The sequence below is a fragment of the Sinohyriopsis cumingii genome, chromosome 16 (assembly GCF_028554795.1).
Source record: "Sinohyriopsis cumingii isolate HCF-2022 chromosome 16, ASM2855479v2, whole genome shotgun sequence".
NCBI classification, from domain to species: Eukaryota; Metazoa; Mollusca; class Bivalvia; order Unionida; family Unionidae; genus Sinohyriopsis; species Sinohyriopsis cumingii.
In genome coordinates, this window is record NC_142976.1 from 6,148,319 (window position 1) to 6,167,932 (window position 19,614).

Consider the following 19,614-nt stretch of genomic DNA (forward strand, 5'->3'; position numbering starts at 1 on the left):
TCCCCGTGTACATTAGCTGTATTAACTCTGGTGTAATTAATAATGATAAATACTCCAAGTGTACATTAGCTGTATTAACTCTAGTGTAAATAATTATAATAAGTACTCTCACTGTACACTAGCTGTATTGACTGATGTAGTTAATAATATAAAGTAATCCCAGTTTACACTAGTTATGTTAACTCTGGTGTAATTAATATTAAGTACTTTTTAAGTCACAGTTGGTGAAATACTTCACTCTGAAGTTGTAGCACACTGGAGAAGTATTTAGGGGAAGATTACTGATCATAGATTGATAATCTGTAATCTTTATGAATGTCAGGATCAAATCTAGAACTACAGGGTCACAAAGCACAAGTTTTAAACACTTCACAATTATAACCTGAACACCTCAAAAAAATCCAGCATCATTTGAAAACACTACCTGTATTAAGACCATAAGTTATAGATGATAGTTACAGTAAGTCACTTCTTTCAATTAATTACATGTGAGAAAAATTCAAAGCATTGGAGACTGAAAGCAACGGCTTGTATGGGCAGTCAAGACCTGTTTTCTCAAGTCCACTCTTTTTGCTGTTTAAAACGTTTGCTTTTTATGACTATAGGTGACTAAATTTCTACTATTGCAGATGGAAATAGGCCATTCCCTTTGACCTCCCAGAAAATTTGAAAAACTAGATCAGCTTAGGTGTGCAGTTAGACAGGGCAGCAAGATGTCTCTGTTTCAGGAGCCAAGTGGAAAGTCACGGTTCAAGACCATGTCAGTCAATGTTAGGAGACTTCAAGAGGCACTTGACATGAACCTGGATGTCATTGAAAAACAAAAATTCATCCAGGTACTGAATGAGTACCATGCAAACAGAGATATTGTCCTTTACATCAAGGCCTTAAAAGGAATTCTGAATACCCCAGCAAAGAAGCAAATCCTGCCTTTAGTTCGGAAAGTCATCCCAAAGTCTGATATTGAAGTGTTTGATCAGTTCACAAGCAAAGGTGCTAAGAAATATGCAACATTACCTGTAAAGATCTCCAGAAAATTTGGCCGTCCAAAAGTCACAAAGATGCCTGATTTTATAGAAACTCTTGATCAGATCCCACCCCATGATCAAATCCCATCACAACAAAGTGCAGCTCTTGTAGACAATAAAAGCCTTCGGACTCTCAATAAGTCAGTTTCAATAAAGTCACTGAAGTCAATGAAATCAGCAAAGTCATTAAAATCTGTCAAATCAACATTCAGACCTAAAAGTAACGATGTTAGAAGAATTCAGATCAAACACCTGAAAGATCCAGATGCAGGGTATGGTTTCAGTATTCGTGGAGGTGCTGAGTTTGGAGTGGGAATATATGTTTCGCTGGTGGACAAAGGAGGGCTAGCAGAAATTCATGGACTCCGAGTTGGAGATCTTTTGCTAGAGGTCAACGGTATTTCATTTGACAGAATAACACATGAGGAGGCTGTAAAGGTATGAAGTAATATGTAAATGTAGTACTTGTGTTTTTCCAGTCACACTAATGTATTCTAAAAACTCAGAAAACATGTTACACTTGTTTTTTCTGGTCACGCTTGTATTCTTAACACTCAGAAAACATGTTACACTTGTTTTTTCCTGTCACGCTTGTATTCTCAACACTCAGAAAACATGTTACACTTGTTTTTTCCTGTCACGCTTGTATTCTCAACACTCAGAAAACATGTTACACTTGTTTTTTCCGATCACACTTGTATTCTCAACACTCAGAAACATGTTACATTTGTTTTTTTCCAATCACAATTATATTCTCAGCACTCAAAAAACATGTTACACTTGTGTTCTACCAGTCACATGTGTATTCTCAACACTCAGAAAACATGTTACACTTGTGTTTTTCTATTCACACTTGTATTCTCAGCACTGACAGAAACCATGTTACACTTGTGTTTTATGTTCTGCTAGTACACTTGTCCTTTTCAACACCCAGACAACATACATGTAACACTTGTGTTCTGCCAGACATGTTTGTACTTGTGAACACTCATAAGACTTAAATGTAACTAACTTGACATGTTCTGCCAGCGATGCTTATTTGTACTTCTAAGCACCCAGAAAACATACTTAAAAATTTCTCCAGAAATTGAGAATTTACATGATTGTTAAGACAGTTGTAACATCTGTAAGTAGTAGATGTAGCGGAGAAGATTGAAAACAATTTGAAGAGTTTTGGCAATTGTAAGCATGTGTATCATTTTGTTTTTGAAGAAAAGAGTTGAGCGATTCCTCAAAAAAAAATTAATCACAAAAATTCTTCAGGGCTACGAATTTTCTGAGGGTCCAAGGATTTCTGTGGATTTATTCATCCCCAGGGTCATTTTTGAGATTGTAAAAAATTTAAGGAGAAAATCTGATGGAGTGGGTGGGTAGGCCATCGATCCAGAAAGACAACATTGACATAATCATTCCCCAGTAGTTTAGAGAGCTTATTGCCTGATCAAAAAAGACTGATTGCAATTTATAATTAACCAATCACCAAGTGTTGTGTATTTGTCTTTGTAAGAGAAATAAAGAAGCCAAAATAAATGGCAATGGAAGAAATTTTCATGATTTAAAACTAATTGAAAAATTAGTATTTTAAGGAAAAACAAGGAATCTAGAGTGAAGGAAATTGACAATGATATGAAGGTTAAATTTTCCTTCAAATAGTTTGAATGTTGTGTACAATGGAAGAATGGTTTAGATGAATAAGTATCAGTTAAACTAGGCGACAATTTTGGGAAGTGTGACTTTCCGGGACAGGCGTTATGCAGTTTGTGCACAAAAGCAAATAAATTACAGCAATCATGGTACAGTTGTACTTGAAGATCAAGTCAGATCAACGAAACATGTCACTTAAAGCAAACGCTCACACAACAGTATTGGCAAGTTGCTTAAACAGTTCAGTGATGAACCTGAACCATAAAAAAAATCTGAGAAGTTACTATCATTACCCCTGACACTTCAACAGCAACTGTCACATTCCCACATATTGTTCTGTGATAGGATAGCAAATTCTGAGGTATGTTTTTTTAGTGTTTTAGGGTTTTTAAATCAACAAATTGAAGGAGCTTTTGGGGTGGGGGTGTTGCTCCCCTGGCCCCCTAACAGGCTATTGCCCTGGGCCTACAAGGAGGCCTATGCAGCTCCCTTGACCCCATATATATGTTTTTCTCTTTTCTCATAAATGCCTGTTCACAGCCCTGTTCTTTGGAGGCAACATTAGACTGTCATCGAAAGAATTCCATATATTACTGAATGCATTTTCTTCCTTGCTGTTTGATTAATATTTAGAGACAATTTCGGTGTTGCAAATCATGTGACAAGAAATATATTCAAAATATCTTATATTGTGGAAGAGAAATGGAGATGTTTTCAAAACTGGAGACTGGTCTTGTATGACAGATGCTCTCTCAAGTTCAAGCAGTTTTCTTATAAATTTGGGGTCCCTGAGTGGCCGAGTGGTCTAAAGTACACACCATTACGAAGCTGCCATCTCAACTCTGTCTGCATGGGTTCGAGTCTTAGGCTTGCAGGCCAATGTGGGTATGTGATAAAGCTTGCCAATAGCTTTTTGTGGGTCAGTGGTTCTTTCTGGAGTATTTCAGGGTTCATCCTCCACCAGTTATACTGGCTGCCATGTATAGCCTATCTTGTGCTGAAAAAATGGCATTAAACCCTATAACAACAATTATAGTTTTGAGTGGATTATAATAATAGTAATAATAATAATTATTATTTATTATTATTATTACTATTATTATTATTGAAATACATGCAGTTATTACAATCTTTTCATTACATGTATCTATATACAAGTACTGTACTGTAAGGTCATTGGCCTATTTCACCATTCTGAGTTATTTGAGTTGCGAGAGTTTGTAACAAAAACTACATTTTCCTAATGTTAAATTTTATATTACTGTGCACTGTAGGTCAACACAATGGAAGAAGGGTGTATGTATATTTCTAAATCATTCAAACACAATTTTGTAAAATTTGCAGTTTCATTGTTTAGGTGCCCTTGAATGAATAACATTTCATAATAGAAACAAGATTACCTCCACTAACTCCAGTATGCTGTAATGGTAGTAAGTAACAAATATCCAATTTCTGTGTATACCTTGAGGAAAGTCAATCAATAAAATTACCCTACATACCTGTGAAGCGATCAAAGTAACAGAAATACAGGATTTTAATTATGATTCAACCATCCATTGCATCTCCCTCTCAGCCTTAACTATAAAGAGAAAGCTAAACATAAAGAACTTTCTGGATTATTTTTGCAAACATTAGTGTTACAGATGTAATTAAACTAATTGACCTAATTCATGCTGCAGCCAATGCTCTCCCAATCAGGTGTGCTTTACACCTGCAGTTACCTGTGAGACTAGGTGTGTGAATTACCTGTTAGGATATGGATCAATACTACAAAGCTAGGCTGTTAATACTACTTGAAGTGAATGTAATCCTATCTGATTTTTTTTTATTTCATAAGATTCTGCAAGAGCAGGCTGTGTGTGTGTGATTTGGACTTTTTTATGCAGCTTTAAAAAAAATTGAGTCAAATTGCTACGATGTCTGCAGTGTGGCAGTGTATAGTGATGTCTAGCACTGGGGCATCACTGCAGACATGTAGCATGATGTCCCACCCAGTCACATTATCCTGACACCAGGCCAACCAGTCCTAACACTCACATCTTAATGCTGAGCACCAAGCGAGGCAGTTGTTAGTACCATTTTTGTAAGTCTTTGATATGACTCAGCCAGGGATCAAACCCATGACCTTCCACATCCGAGGCAGACACCCTAATAATAATAATAATAACAATAATAATAAAGACTTTATTTAGAGAAGGTAACTCAGTTAGTTACAGAACTAATCTACCTTGAGGCCTTCTATTATGTACAATATATACAGTATATACAACATGATGTGAAGAGTCTGGCTTGACACTAAATAATTAAGTAATTTTAAAATTCAAAGTATCAAGCCTGGAACACATTCACAGGCATCAGTGAAAACATGAACATATATAAAACATAAAATATAATCATGTATTGAAGTATTCACTAAGCCACCAAAGCGGTTTAAGATCAGGCTAATGAAATATATATTTTTGTATGGATATCAATAATGCATATCAATCTTATTTAAAATTAGCATATTAGTGGCACAGAATTCACTGAATTATATTATTTTCTATCCAAGTACTAAAAACCAATTTTCTCATGATATCTGTCAACAAATTTGTGAAAGTTATTCCAAAACATTATTGGAAGATTTATAAAGTTGTTTTGTTTATCAGATGAACTTGTACACAATAGGTGTCATCAAACAAATATTTTGAAATTAAGGTTTTGAATTTTAAAATATAAACATCTGTGTTGGCATTGTATTATTTGAAAGTTTTAGTATGTATATGAATCTTGGTGAAGCTTTCATTTTAAGCTTCCTACATTTGTATTTATTTTGTCATTGAAAGTATTGTAGAATATTGGCATATAGCCATTTTTGTAAAAATAAAATTACAAAATTGGAAAAGCATTTTTTTTTAATTTCTGCCAAGTTTCTGAACACAGTTTAATTGAATTTGACAAAAGCATTCTTGCATCAATATGGCTGCCATATCTATCAACATTTGTTGTTTAACAACTTAATTAAAATGGTTACTTTTCAAAAACCACTGTACGAAATTGTATCAAGTTTGACAGAAAGCATCCTAGTTTGTAGATCTTTCAAGTTTGTAGAAAATGATGCCAATCCACCAGCAACTAGGGTTGCAGTAGCCAAAAAGTTGATAAATCTTTACAACTTTTTCTCCGAAATGCTTGAATAGAATTTGACTAAACTTTATAGAAAGCCTCTAGGTCTGAAGAGCTTATAAATTTTTACAAATAATGTCAAAATGCCATCGAATATACTAACAGTAGACAAACCTTTAAATGAAATCTTAAAAACTGCAAAACAGAATTTAGCCAAATTTAATAAATATGGCTGCCATTACTAACAAGAGGAAAACCTCCTTTAGTTGATGTTTTAATTTAAAATATGTTCAGCAGAATTGACCACATTTAACAGAAAGCATCCTGGCATAGATGGCTTTCAAGACTTATGGATGATACCATTCCGTATTCAGATATAGTTTCCATTGCTGAAGATACAAAATACTTCAGACAACTTCTTCAGGTAAGCAGAATTTGACCAAATCAAAATAAATCATTCTGGTATTGGTAACTTTCAAATTTGTACAAGTGATTTTGATTCATCATCAAATATGGCAACCATTATTAAAACTGGAAAATTCCTTTAAAAAACCCCAACTCATTCTTAAAAACAACACTCAACAGAATCGATGAATTGTTTTGACAAGTGGCTGATGGACTTGCTATGCAAAAATAACAAGTCCACTAATATCCAAATATGATGGAATTTCTTCATTACATAGTAAGGGCATACAAGAAAATTATTGTTCATAGAATAAATACTGATATCCACCCCTTGATGGAAAATATCAATCTTAGATGCTCTATGATACAGAATGAATAGACGCTTATCCATATGAAATATTATGTCTGGCAGACACAGATTGTTTGTTGCAGAAAAATGGGCTCCATGATAGCAGATTCTCCACGCTGCATAAAAGCTTAAAAAGCCAGTGCATGAGCAGTTTGTAGTAAGAGTTTAGTGTACTCACTCAGACAATAGTGTTCCAAGAACTGCTATATGCCACATGATATATTATATGTAATAGGAAGTCATTTCTGTCTGTAGTCACATGGCACCTTTCTGACACCTTTCAGTATATTCTGTAGTCTAAGTAAAGAACTAATATTAGTTAATGGAGTGGGGACACCAAGATACAAGTATGAATGCCAAATACTGGCATGATAAAGTTGTATACCGGTAGTTTGGTAATGTCAAGTGCAGCATCTGCGTACAATGTGCAAAAAGGAAATCAAGGTGTCCTCATTCGCAATGGGGGGTAAACTTGATCCTGGAATCTACAATCCTATCATTAGCAAGAAAGACCTGAAGGTTTAGAAGCCTGATGAATAAGCACATCCGGTGCCTATAGGCAAATAAGATCAGTACCACAAGAAATTTACGGTAGGCTCTATGTGAGCAGTAGTTTTGCTGGAGGAGGGCACTTGCATGGTTGTTCCTCTGCTGTGGGCACCAGCTGCCAGAATCATTCAATCTGTAAACGAGATAATGCATCAGCTATAGCAATTTTCTTCCCTGGTATGTATATGTTCAGCATATATGACAAAGCTATTAGTAGTAAAGCTGTCAAAGTCAGGTAGTGCAAAATATTTGTTTCATAATGTCAGGACTCTTAGATCTGCCTTCTTTTATTAATGCAACTGTGGTCTCATTGTCCCAGTGGAAGAGTATTTTTGTTTGCTGCAATTCCTGACCCCACAATACTGCTGCCACCACTATGAGATACAATTCACAAAAAGCTATAGACGGTTTATGGGCCTTTAAAAGACTAGCTCCTCTGGCCATGAATTTGTAACCTGTAACCTGAGCGACCTTTAAAATACCTCAAAACCAACAAACCCTGAAGCATAGATTCATTGTAAAGTTCCATATCTGCAGAATCAGGGATATCATCATCAAGCATTGTCATGATGACCATGGTTCTATCAACCATGTGGTGTGGGTGATCAATTTGTAAGGAAGTCGTCCAACAAGTAGAGCAGATTGTCAATGCCACTCTTATTCATTTCAATCCAACCGATAGTTTGTGACAGTTTGGTGAAAATCTTTGATGAAAACCAAGAACCAAACACTAGATGTACATAGAAATAACACTGATTGTTCCATTTAATGCTATGATAGGGCTACAGACTAGGGTGGATGGGGATGAGTTTAAATGCATCGCAAATGTCGAATCTACATACCACGCCTCTGTACCTTCCTTTCTAATTGTTTTTATGGCATCATTGACCATGACATATTTCAAGGACAATTCCTGCTTATCAATCAAACTATTAAGTCTTGAGTGTTCTTGATTATTATGTGAGGCTGAGAGATCAACAATTAGCCTCTTTTTCCTGGAGTATTTACCCTCAATGATGCCTATAGGATTTACCTGGTAAAAAGATAAAGGTGAATAATGAAAAGGTCCTATCAGAAATCTCTTTTGTTTCTCCTGTTCTATAATATATTGAACAATGTTTGGCTGGGATCTAGCAGACATTAAATTTTTACATTCCAAGGTTGCTGAAGGTTCTGTCCGAATAACATGAAAAACCCTCATGCAAACCATTTATTGAATCTGTTACAAAATCAATATCAGGGTGAGTGTGGAGCTCTTGAAGAAGAGCTGAGTTGAAGAAGCAGGTCAATATTTATAGGGGTAGTGGCAGTTGTAGGCATGGAAGAAACAAAATTTCCTTGTATCTTGTCTTGTGTCACACCAGGAACAGAATATAAATTGAGTCAGTCCTTCTTATTATTTTCTTTAGCATGACTTAAAGTTTTAATGGGGTTCCCATTCTTGGCTCTCTGATCACAACTGGCCTGAGGGTGGTCATTCTTGTACAATTTACATATATGTAATAAACTGCAGTTAGGCCTGATACAATTGGTCTCATTGAAATTGTTGCATATTGTTTCCTAATTTGAACAGAATTACTGGATGGCCATGCCGATCCATTGGTGTATGACTGGCTGAGTTGGAATTCAGATACTTGATAATTTCTCTTAGATTGTTGAGTATTAAAAGGCATTGTGGGGTTAGCTGGACAGAAGCCACTTGAGTGTAGAGTACTGTTGCAATGAATGCAAACCTCAGTCTTTCTACCAGAGAAAATGGCTGCAATGACATCATATCTGGGCAGAGAAACTATAGTAGACAAAGAGGGGTCCAGCAAGGGGCCAGAGAAGGATGCACTGTGTATTACTTAAACTATATCTAATTAATTAAATTACATTTTATAAAATCTGTTAATTACCATTATTATTGGAAAAGTTCATTATACCAGGTATTTGGATCAAGCAAAAAACATTCCTTATCCCCAAATTTTTCAAACAGCCTGAGATTGATTTGTGCATCTACTGTAATTGAGCTTGTTTACCCCATTACTAATAACGTGCATTAAATACTATATACACCACTCCCTCGATAACTCGCACACATTGGGGTCCAGAAACATCGACCGCACTATAAGTGAGGCGCGAGTTATCAAGGGACCTATAAAATAAGCCCAAAACCAATAAAGTGATTGACGACATAACGGAGAAATAAGGGGGGGGGGTAGGCAGATTATACTGTCGAATACTCACTTTATAATCGTTCTGAGATTAAATGTTAATAAATATCTCTTCATAACAGTGTACTTTATTATTTCCTCATAGGACAACATTAATTTCAGGATAAATTACAGTATATTGAGGCGATCATCGAAAACATTATTCCATGTGGTTTCCGTTCGCTTAACATGTGTACCACTTCACACATTGTGTACTACATCACTAATTTTTATGTTGAATTGGATACATTCTAGTTTTATTGTTTGATCCAAATTAGACATTTTTTTTATACAAAAGATCGACTTTTTTCAAGAAACAGTGTCAATCGAACGATAGAAAGATAAATATTTTTGAATGTGATAGAAGTAAAACGGAAAACAAAAAAAAAACAAGGGTTAATCAGTATAGACGTATTTAATTGGTCTACAAATTTAAAACAACGTAAATTAGAACAAGTTAATACTTGCCGTTTGTGACACGCTTGACAAATATCAATTCACTGTTTGAAAAAATCAGGTTTTTTTTGTGTGTGTGTTACTCCTTGGTTTCTCTGCCGCTGAGCAAAATCCCTCAGATTTCTCAACTGCATGAGCTTTACGTAGTCAACATTTTGGGTCTCCAGCCACCTTATGGCAATATCAAAATATTTGATTGCTTCCTGTGCAGAGGGGTGGGGGGTGCAACATCTGCGTCTGCATCACTTTCAACACTTGTGTTGCTCCAGTTAGAATCGTCTTCTGCTGCAAATTTGTTCGCTATAGAAATAATTATAGTTTCATCTGACATGTATTCGGCTGTGGGGCAATTATTGTCAGCACAAATCCACTCCTCCATATCATCAAGAGAAATGCCCATCTCAGGACCATGAGTCTGTACGAATTTCTCCCAAACAGCCTCGGCATTAATGACATCAGTTTCACTGAAACTTTCGAAGTCACTATCATCGTTGTTGTCTCTGTTACTGTTTTGCTTTACGTCAAAGGCAGCTCCAAGACCCTTAATCCAGCACCCGAGGTCTCATGTAATCGATTTTTTTTTTAATGCAACAAACACTTCCCCAAGTTGTTGATCAAAACAAAGCCGGCATGTACATGTAATTAGGTTCTCACAGAAGTACTCACGGGTTTCGATGTGACGGTTGATTGACTCTTTTCTTGTTTTCAATGAACAGAATATGTTGTGATTACTGTATAATGTTTACACTGAAACGGAATTAAAGGATTAGAACGTGACTTTCACACAGGAAGACGTTTAATTGGTGTTTATTTCATTCTCTGTTGCCACCTGTTAGCATTTACCAGAAGTTTTCATTGATCGCTATTTCACCAGACTGTTTATTTACAGTATACTGACAACTATTTATCATAAAAACTTACATAATATATGATATCTTTAAACAGAGGTCTCGCTAGGATTTTAAAACTGGGTCTTTCTGCCTCTGAAGTCAATCACTAAATATCAGTACATTTTCTCACTCAGCCGCTAGTCAAAGCCTTTGAACTAGCTGCCTAGCTGTTGCATCATGTTCTTTTTTTTTTTTTAATGTACTCTTATCAAATGGCAACAGTACATCAAAGAGTCTTTCAGTCACTGAATTCTGTCATTGTAAATATCAGCACAGTTAACTGATCAACACATTTTCCCACAAAGCAGGTGGCTGAAACAAGACCGGCAAATCTTTGAATTTTCCCGCGCACCTATTACATGCATACGGAGGACTCCTGCCTCAGTAATTTTCTGCATCCCAGATCAAAAATTGGCATCCAAATATGCTTAATTAAGTGTTTTCGAGATCTCTGAAATTAATTCTTCTTTAGAACTTGCAAATTTCAAAATATGGATTATATTTTTACGGGCATTAATCACCATTTTCGATGATAAAACGAGCAATGTATCAAGGTTTAATTTATCAATTCTTATCGTAATTTTTTCATGTTCAGCATATTTTAAAGATATTTTAAATACATTTTCTCTGCAAAAAATCGGGAGCCAAGACAGACACCGTGTTATAAGCGGGATCGCAAGTTAACCGGGGGTGAGTTATCGAGGGAGCGGTGTATAATGTTAAAGAAAGAAATAAAAACCTACCTACCCTATTGACACCTGCTTGACACCACAATTTCAATCAACTCATCATCACCATACAGTTGGGATACAGAATTTGAGTGGCAAACATTAGCAGCATTTGAACCTGTCTCTATGGATTTCATACGTACAATCATGATGACGAGTGCACCAAAGTCATGTGAACTTGATCCAATTCCAACATCACTGCTGCTTGAGTGCTTAGATCCAGCATTGCCTTCACTAACTGATGTTATTAATACCTCTCTCTCATCTGGGGAATTCCCATCATTTTTCAAAACTGCCATAATACTACCGCCCAGTTTCTAATCCCCCATTCATTTAAAAAATCTTAGAAAAGGTTGTTCTGTCCCAGCTTGTATCTCATCTAAATTCAAACAGTCTTTTTAGCAATGTACAATCTGCATTTGCCCTTGCCACAGTACTGAAACTACTCTTCTAAAAGTAGTTAATGACATTCTCTCTGCGTTGGATAGCAGAAAGATTACAGTCCTCACCCTCCTTGATTTGTCTGCAGCATTTGACACAATAGACCATGATATATTACTTCACTGTCTCCAGCATGTATTTGGCATTCATGATACAGCCTTACTGTGGTTCAAGTCCTACTTGGTCAACAATACACAAATTGTATCTGCAAATGGAATACACTCCAGCCCAGTTGATCTGTGTTTGGTGTTCCACAGGGGTATGTTCTTGGACCTGTTCTCTTCATTCTCTACACTCAGTCGCTCGCAAGTGTCATAGATCATCATCCAGTGTCTCATCAATTGTACGCTGATGACACCCAAATATACAAATCTAGCCACTCAACTGAAGTTGATGCTACCATCCAAGGTGTAGAGAGGTGCATTTCTGATGTGAAATCATGGATGACATATAACAAGCTGCAGATGAATGATGATAAAACTGAGGCCATTCTGATCGCAACACAAAGACTTTCTCATTCACATCCTTTACCTCAAATAATAAATATCAGCAATGCCAACATTAAATTCACACAATCAGCATGAAACCTAGGTGTTACTCTGGACAGTATTCTCACATTGCACCAACATGTCATGAACATATGCAAGGCTGCATATCTTGAGCTGAGACGTATCAGCTCAATTCGCAAATATATGCCACTAAAATACTTGTGTGTTCATTAGTACTTTCAAGACTGGACTATTGTAACTCAATTCTGTCTGGTTCATCTCAATATCTGCTCCAGAAACTTCAAAAAGTTCAAAACACAGCAGCTCAGATCATACTTAGAGTACCACGATCAGAGCACACCTCCCCGCTGCTCTGTACCCTTCACTGGCTATCCATTCGATCCAGAATCAAACATAAAATTTGTTCTCTGTGCTACATTTCACTGTCGGACTCTAGTCCAGCATACCTATCTGACCTCACCCAGGTGTACACACCAGCAAGATACTTACGCTCCTCTTCTGACAATCGTATACTCATTATTCCTACTATGAAAACAAAGTCATATGGACAGCTTTTTTTGCATACCAGGGCTCAGCAACATGGAATGAATTGCCCACTGAACTTAGACACAAAGATACAGTGATCACATTCAAGAGGGCTCTCAGAACTCACTTATTTCGACAGCAAGAACAAACTTAAAGACCTAATAATGTTTCCTACCTGAAATATTCTCAGCATGTTTTTTTATTTTTTTAATGTTTTTCTAATTTCATGTTGTTTGTTTTTGTAAAAATATTATTATGTTTCTTATCTTATAGGCGTTGTCTAATGTTGTAAAGCACTTAGAGCTTCTAAAGATTAGGCGCTATACAAAGTCCTCATTGTTATTATTATTATTTTAAAACTAGTGCAATAAGAAACGCACATTTTTGGGCCTAAATTTGATTTTGGTATTCATTACTTGGCTTCAGATTGTCATTTATAATGCAGCAGTAACAGATTAGCATGGTAGAAGACAGTTACTATGACATAACGTCCTAATGCACACATTATAAACGGCATATACTGATCAACAGTAATGTTTGTGGGGAAATAATGTTTAGATGCCTCTAGTTTAAAGCTGTAGGATGAAATGAAACTTGTATGGTCACTTGTTTGATTTTGCTTTTAAATATGCATGTGTTTTAACTTATTATTTTCTTGCCCTGGCTTTTATCCTTTCTGTAAAGTATAGTGTAGATGTATGTTTCAGATGATAGGCATTGCAATCATTTGGTATATATTTTATCTTCATGTTTAGCGTTGTCTGTGGGGGATTCTCCTGGGTATGTTTTGGGGTTTGACCCTCTTTCCAATCCCAAAATAATGTTTATTTTCTCAGTTTGCTCTAAACAAAATCCCAATTTGATCTTAAATTTTCCAGTTCAGAAACGAAAGGGAATTGCTTCATAACATTCTTCTTGAGGTACATGTATTTTAATGATCAAAGCAACAAAAATCATCTTATAAACAAAAATAGCTATAGAAGACAATAGTAATGTTTATTGTCTTGTGATGGAAAATTTCCCAATTCAGTCAGATTGTGTGCAGTTTTCCATAGGCCCCCATGTCAAAAGACCCAAGAAAATACCGTAATGTATTTATGCAAATTTGTTTTGTATTCATGCACATTTTGAATCTGAATAAATGCTGGAATTTCAAAAATATATATAAATGTCATCACTATATAAATGTATAATTATCATCACAACATATATGTATAATTTTCATCATGTATACTTATCACCAAAATATATATGTTTAATTATCATCACTGTATATTTTCTCCATAAGGTTTGTCAAAATATCAGATTTAAGGAAAATTAGAACAGTATCTAAATATGCACTGACCAGAATTTAGTATCAAAATATTTTTTAAATATATTTTCAGGTGGCTTTGAAGTAATGATTTAGAGAAAGGATCATAATATATATTCAGGGAGCTTTCCAGGATTTCCCCACACTGTAAAACCTGCAGTATCTAGATACTTTCTTAATGAATAATATACATATATATATATATATATATATATATATATATATATATATATATATATATATATATATATATATATATATATATATATATATATATATATATATATAATGCTGGCTGTCATTTGGCTATCATGCAGATAAATAGTGCATTACATTTTGAAGAAAAAAAGAAACAATAAATAAGCATCTCTCTGATTGCAGATCATAAGAGTGTCTCAGAAGATTGAGCTGGTTGTGTGTCATGTTGGGCAGATCCCGGGGTCCTATGTAGTCAACCAGATGTACAAGTGGGTTGACCCTAGGGGTAGGATTGTCTCCCCTCCCCCTGAGCTGGAACAGATAGGACATCTAGAGCATGGGACAATTGGACCCAAGAGTGGTCTCATGCTTCTTAAAGGAGAAGATGAAAGAAAGGTAACAGTTGTATGTGGCAAACTGGAGCCAGGATAATTGGTAATAAATCCAAATACGTTTATGTAAGTCAATTAATGTGGTGTTAAGTATTCAGTAAGTTGATTAATATGCATGTGATTAGTCTAGAAAATGTACATGTCCAGTGTTGGATTGTAACATGTACGTATGGTCTGTCTAGAAAATATACATGTCTATTGTTGACTAATAAATAATATATATTTTTGGGGAGTCCAGACAATGTCCATATCCAGTGATGATGAATACAGAGTAAATATGGTCAGTCTAGAAAATATACATGTCCAGTGTTGATCAATACATAGTACACATGGCCAGTCTAGAAAATGTACACGTCCATTGTTTGATCAATACAGAGTACACATGGCCAGTCTAGGAAATGTACATGTTCAGTGTTGATCAATACAGAGTACACATGGCCAGTCTATAAAATGTACATGTCCAGTGTTGATCATTACAGAGTACATATGGCCAGTCTAGAAAATGTACATGTCCGGTGTTGATCAATACAGAGTACATATGGCCAGTCTAGAAACTGTACATGTCCAGTGTTGATCAATACAGAATACACATGGCCAGTCTAGAAAATGTACATGTCCAGTGTTGATCAGTACAGAGTACATATGGCCAGTCTAGAAATTGTACATGTCCAGTGCTGATCAGTACAGAGTACAATTATGGCCAGTGTAGAAAATGTACACGTCCAATGTTGATCAATACAGAGTACATATGGCCAGTTTGAAAATGTACATGTCCAGTGTTGATCAATACAGAGTACAATTATGGCCAGTGTAGAAAATGTACATGTCCAATGTTGATCAATACAGAGTACATATGGCCAGTTTGAAAATGTACATATCCAGTGTTGATCAATACACAGTACATATGGCTAGTGTAGAAAATGTACATGTCCAATGTTGATCAATACAGAGTACATATGGCCAGTTTGAAAATGTACATGTCCAGTGTTGATCAATACAGAGTACATATGGCCAGTTTGAAAATGTACATGTCCAGTGTTGATCAATACAGACTATGTATGGTCAGTCTAGAAAATGTACATGTCCATGCAGTTCTATAATGACTCGAAATATTAGATGCATCTTTCTTTGTGACGTATAGCAATACAAAAGCATTCAGAATTAGTGTGATTGATTAATAGATATGCTGTATTTTCTTAGATATATCCTAATTGATATCTCTAAATGTATTTATATTAATTGCATTGACCCACATATTATGTAACCAAACAAGCAAGATTGATAAAAACTTGTGTGTGTGTGTGTGTGTGTGTGTGTGTGTGTGATAACTGTATTTGCACTTGTTGAAAGATTCCTTTTGGTATGTTGTTTTCACTTTCTGTGTTACTGTTTATTCGTACCTAAACATGTAACAGGAGTAGCTGGGGAATAAAAAGTGGACAAGTGGACCAAAGTTATGGTGACAGCTGGCTTTTACTGAGAACATAAATGGGAACAAGGGTATGCTTTTGGTTTATCAGTAACCTTGTGATGTTGAATTCTCAGTAATTTTCTCATCTATTCCAGGTTAATGTAACTGTACATGATGGACAGAGTTTGGGACTGATGATTCGTGGTGGCAGAGAGTTTGGTTTGGGGATCTATGTCTCAGGAGTTGATCCACTGTCGGTAGCTGACAGTGCTGGGATCAAGGTTAGATATGTTGATTTTCTGTATTAATGCATCTACTTAAAAGAAATCCTAGGTGCTTAAGTCGATTTTTGTTTTCTAATGACCTCAAGCAAGAGATCACCTGTCCTAGGGTCTATTTTATATCTGAAAATTTTGGTGGAGGAACTCACTTGCTCTTTTTAAAAAAAGACGGAATTTACAGAATATTGGAGAGATTGAATGAAGAAAATATTTTTTATAAGAAGAGCTTGAAGATATGATGCATGATTTTTGCATCTTGGTTGAGTTTTTATGATTCCTGAGAACTTGGTATGAATCCTGCAATCATACAGTCTAGAATGAATCCTGCTGTCCTGAAGAGTCCCATTTCCCATTTGTTCATGACAAAATGGGTAGTCTTTATCAACAGGTTTTATGCCAGTCGAGAGAGTTTTGACCTCCACATTAGGTTCTGAATCTGTACCATAAATGGAGCATCACTGTCATCAAGGACCTGGTTGCTCACCCTCTTAATTTGTGGTAACTGTGGAATTCAAGATGATGTAATCAAATTCATTGTGATGTCATCAATATGACATCATTAAAACTACAGTAGTATGGTACCAGGAACTATGCCACTGGAAGTAACAGAATTGTTCTGCTATTAAATTATAAATGGAAAAGTTTAGTATCAACATATTAAGACAAAACCTTATTGGAAGGGAGCCATGGTAGCTAGCTCATTAGAGCATCAGATTCATAATCCATTGAGCACAGATTAAAACCTACCCAGGCATTACTAGTTTGGCCACCTCTGTCCCCTTGGAAGGCACTTATAGCAGGTATTCAGAATTAGAATGCAAGTAAAGTGCTGAAAGCACAGTTCTAAACCATTCAATCATTTAAGTATAACAAAACAAGTAGGTTATTTTGTGCAGACACATAACTTTTTAAATTATCCCGAATTTATGACCTGTAAAGTGACTCCAATCTTTTTCTGCATCACATTAGAGTATGTTATGTTCTTAAATAGTAATTTAGCAATTGCAATTAAGCAAGAAATTCTTTACATAGTAATTATGCAAGACAGTCTCTACATAGTAATTTAGCAGGAAAGTCTTTGCATAGTAATTATGCAAGAAATGTTTTTATGCAAGAAAGTCTTTACAAAGTAAATTAGCAGGAAAGTCTTTACATAGTAATTATGCAAGAAAGTCTTTGCATAGTAATTATGCAAGAAATTTTTTACATAGTAATTATGCAAGAAAGTCTTTACATAGCAATTTAGCAGGAGAGTCTTTACATAGTAATTATGCAAGAAAGTCTTTACAAAGAAATTTAGCAGGAAAGTCTTTACATAGTAATTATGCAAGAAAGTCTTTGCATAGTAATCATGCAATCATTTTTTTACATAGTAATTTTGCAAGAAAGTCTTTACAAAGTAATTTAGCAGGAAAGCCTTTGCATAGTAATTTAGCGAGAAAGCCTTTATATAGTAATTATACAAGAAAGCCTTTTACAAAGTAATTATACAAGAAAGTCTTTACATAGTAATTATGCAAAAAAGCCTTTACATAGTAATTAGCAGGAAAGTCTTTACATAGTAATTTAGTAGGAAAGTATTTATATAGTAATTATACAAGAAAGTCTTTACATATTAATTATGGAAGAAAGCCTTTTACATAGTAATTATGCAAGAAAGTCTTTATATGGTAATTTAGCAGGAAAGCCTTTACATAGTAATTAGCAGGAAAGTCTTTACATAGCAATTTAGTAGGAAAGTATATAGTAATTATACAAGAAATTCTTTACATAGTAATTATGCAAGAAAGCCTTTTACGTAGTAATTATGCAAGAAAGTCTTTACATGGTAATTTAGCAAGAAAGCCTTTACATAGTAATTATGCAAGAAAGCCTTTTACATAGTAATTATGCAAGAAAGTCTTTACATGGTAATTTAGCAAGAAAGTCTTTACATAGTAATTATACAAGAAAGTCTTTACATAGTAATTATACAAGAAATCCTTTACATAGTAATTTAGCAGGAAAGCCTTTACATAGTAATTTAGTTGGAAAGTCTTTACATAGTAATTTAGTAGGAAAGTATTTATATAGTAATTATACAAGAAAGTCTTTACATAGTAATTCTGCAAGAAAGTCTTTACATAGTAATTTAGCAGGAAAGTCTTTACATAGTAATTTAGTAGGAAAATATTTATATAGTAATTTAGCAAGAAAGTCTTTACATAGTGATTATACAAGAAAGTCTTTACATAGTATTTATGCAAGAAAACCTTTTACATAGTAATTATGCAAGAAAGTTTTTCCATAGTAATTTAGCAGGAAAGTCTTTACATAGTAATTTAGCAAGAAAGCCTTTACATAGTAATTATACAAGAAAGTCTTTTCATACTAATTATACAAGAAAGTCTTTACATAGTAATTATACAAGAAAGTCTTTACATAGTAATTATGCAAGTAATTCTTTACATAGTAATTATACAAAAAAGTCATTACAAGCAGCAGAGGGGGCGAATCGGACATTTTGTCCAATCGTTATTTGGCTTAATTATTACTTTCTGCACTCAACGATCTAGTGTCGTCAGCGCCTGGTAAAAAAAAAACGACGACGTCGTTGGGGGATCGTCGCGTCGTCATTTGGTTTAATTAACACCTTCTGCGCGCCGATCCCCAGTGTCGTCAGCGTCCGGTAAGCACATCGACGACCGCGTCGATGTCATCGCCCCCTCTGCTGCTAAGTGGTTATTTACAATGATCTTACAAACAGAGTGATCACTAACTCCTCCTCTTGCAGATCAATTAGGTTATTTGACTGATCGGTAAGTCTGAAATTAATTCTCGTTAAAAACCGATCATGGCATCGCATATAGACCGGATTAATCGGACTCTCAACGATTAAAAATCCCGGAGGGGCTGTTGGTGAAAACGAATAAAGGATATACCCCTGTTGAGCTTGATTTGATTGCTTGGTATCCACCTGATAACTCCCTTCGATAACATCACACACTAGATTGATCGCTATCACCGATGCGATATTTACGTTGTATGGAGCAATATGCCTACCACCATCTCCGTTATCGTGTCTGAGGATATAAGTTGATGGACTGATAAAATCATTAAGAGACTTTCTTAGTTCTGGCGCGTTGTATCTTGGAAACTTAAAATCGGGTAAATCGGCTTCTGCGATATTATACTCGGTTAGGAATTTTTGTTTATC

The 19,614-nt window shown here is 35.2% G+C and overlaps 1 protein-coding gene across 1 annotated transcript in view; it reads left to right on the forward strand.

Annotated features, from left to right (window-relative positions):
• Positions 1-659: 659 nt before the first annotated feature.
• Positions 660-19,614, forward strand: part of LOC149779871 (whirlin-like) — an 87,541-nt gene continuing 68,586 nt past the window's right edge. Inside the window, exons 1-3 of the mRNA XM_089937313.1 lie at positions 660-1,466; positions 14,518-14,730; positions 16,293-16,418. Coding sequence (XP_089793439.1) covers positions 714-1,466; positions 14,518-14,730; positions 16,293-16,418 — 1,092 coding nt within the window. The 5' untranslated portion in view covers positions 660-713. The remainder of the gene's footprint in view (positions 1,467-14,517; positions 14,731-16,292; positions 16,419-19,614) is intronic.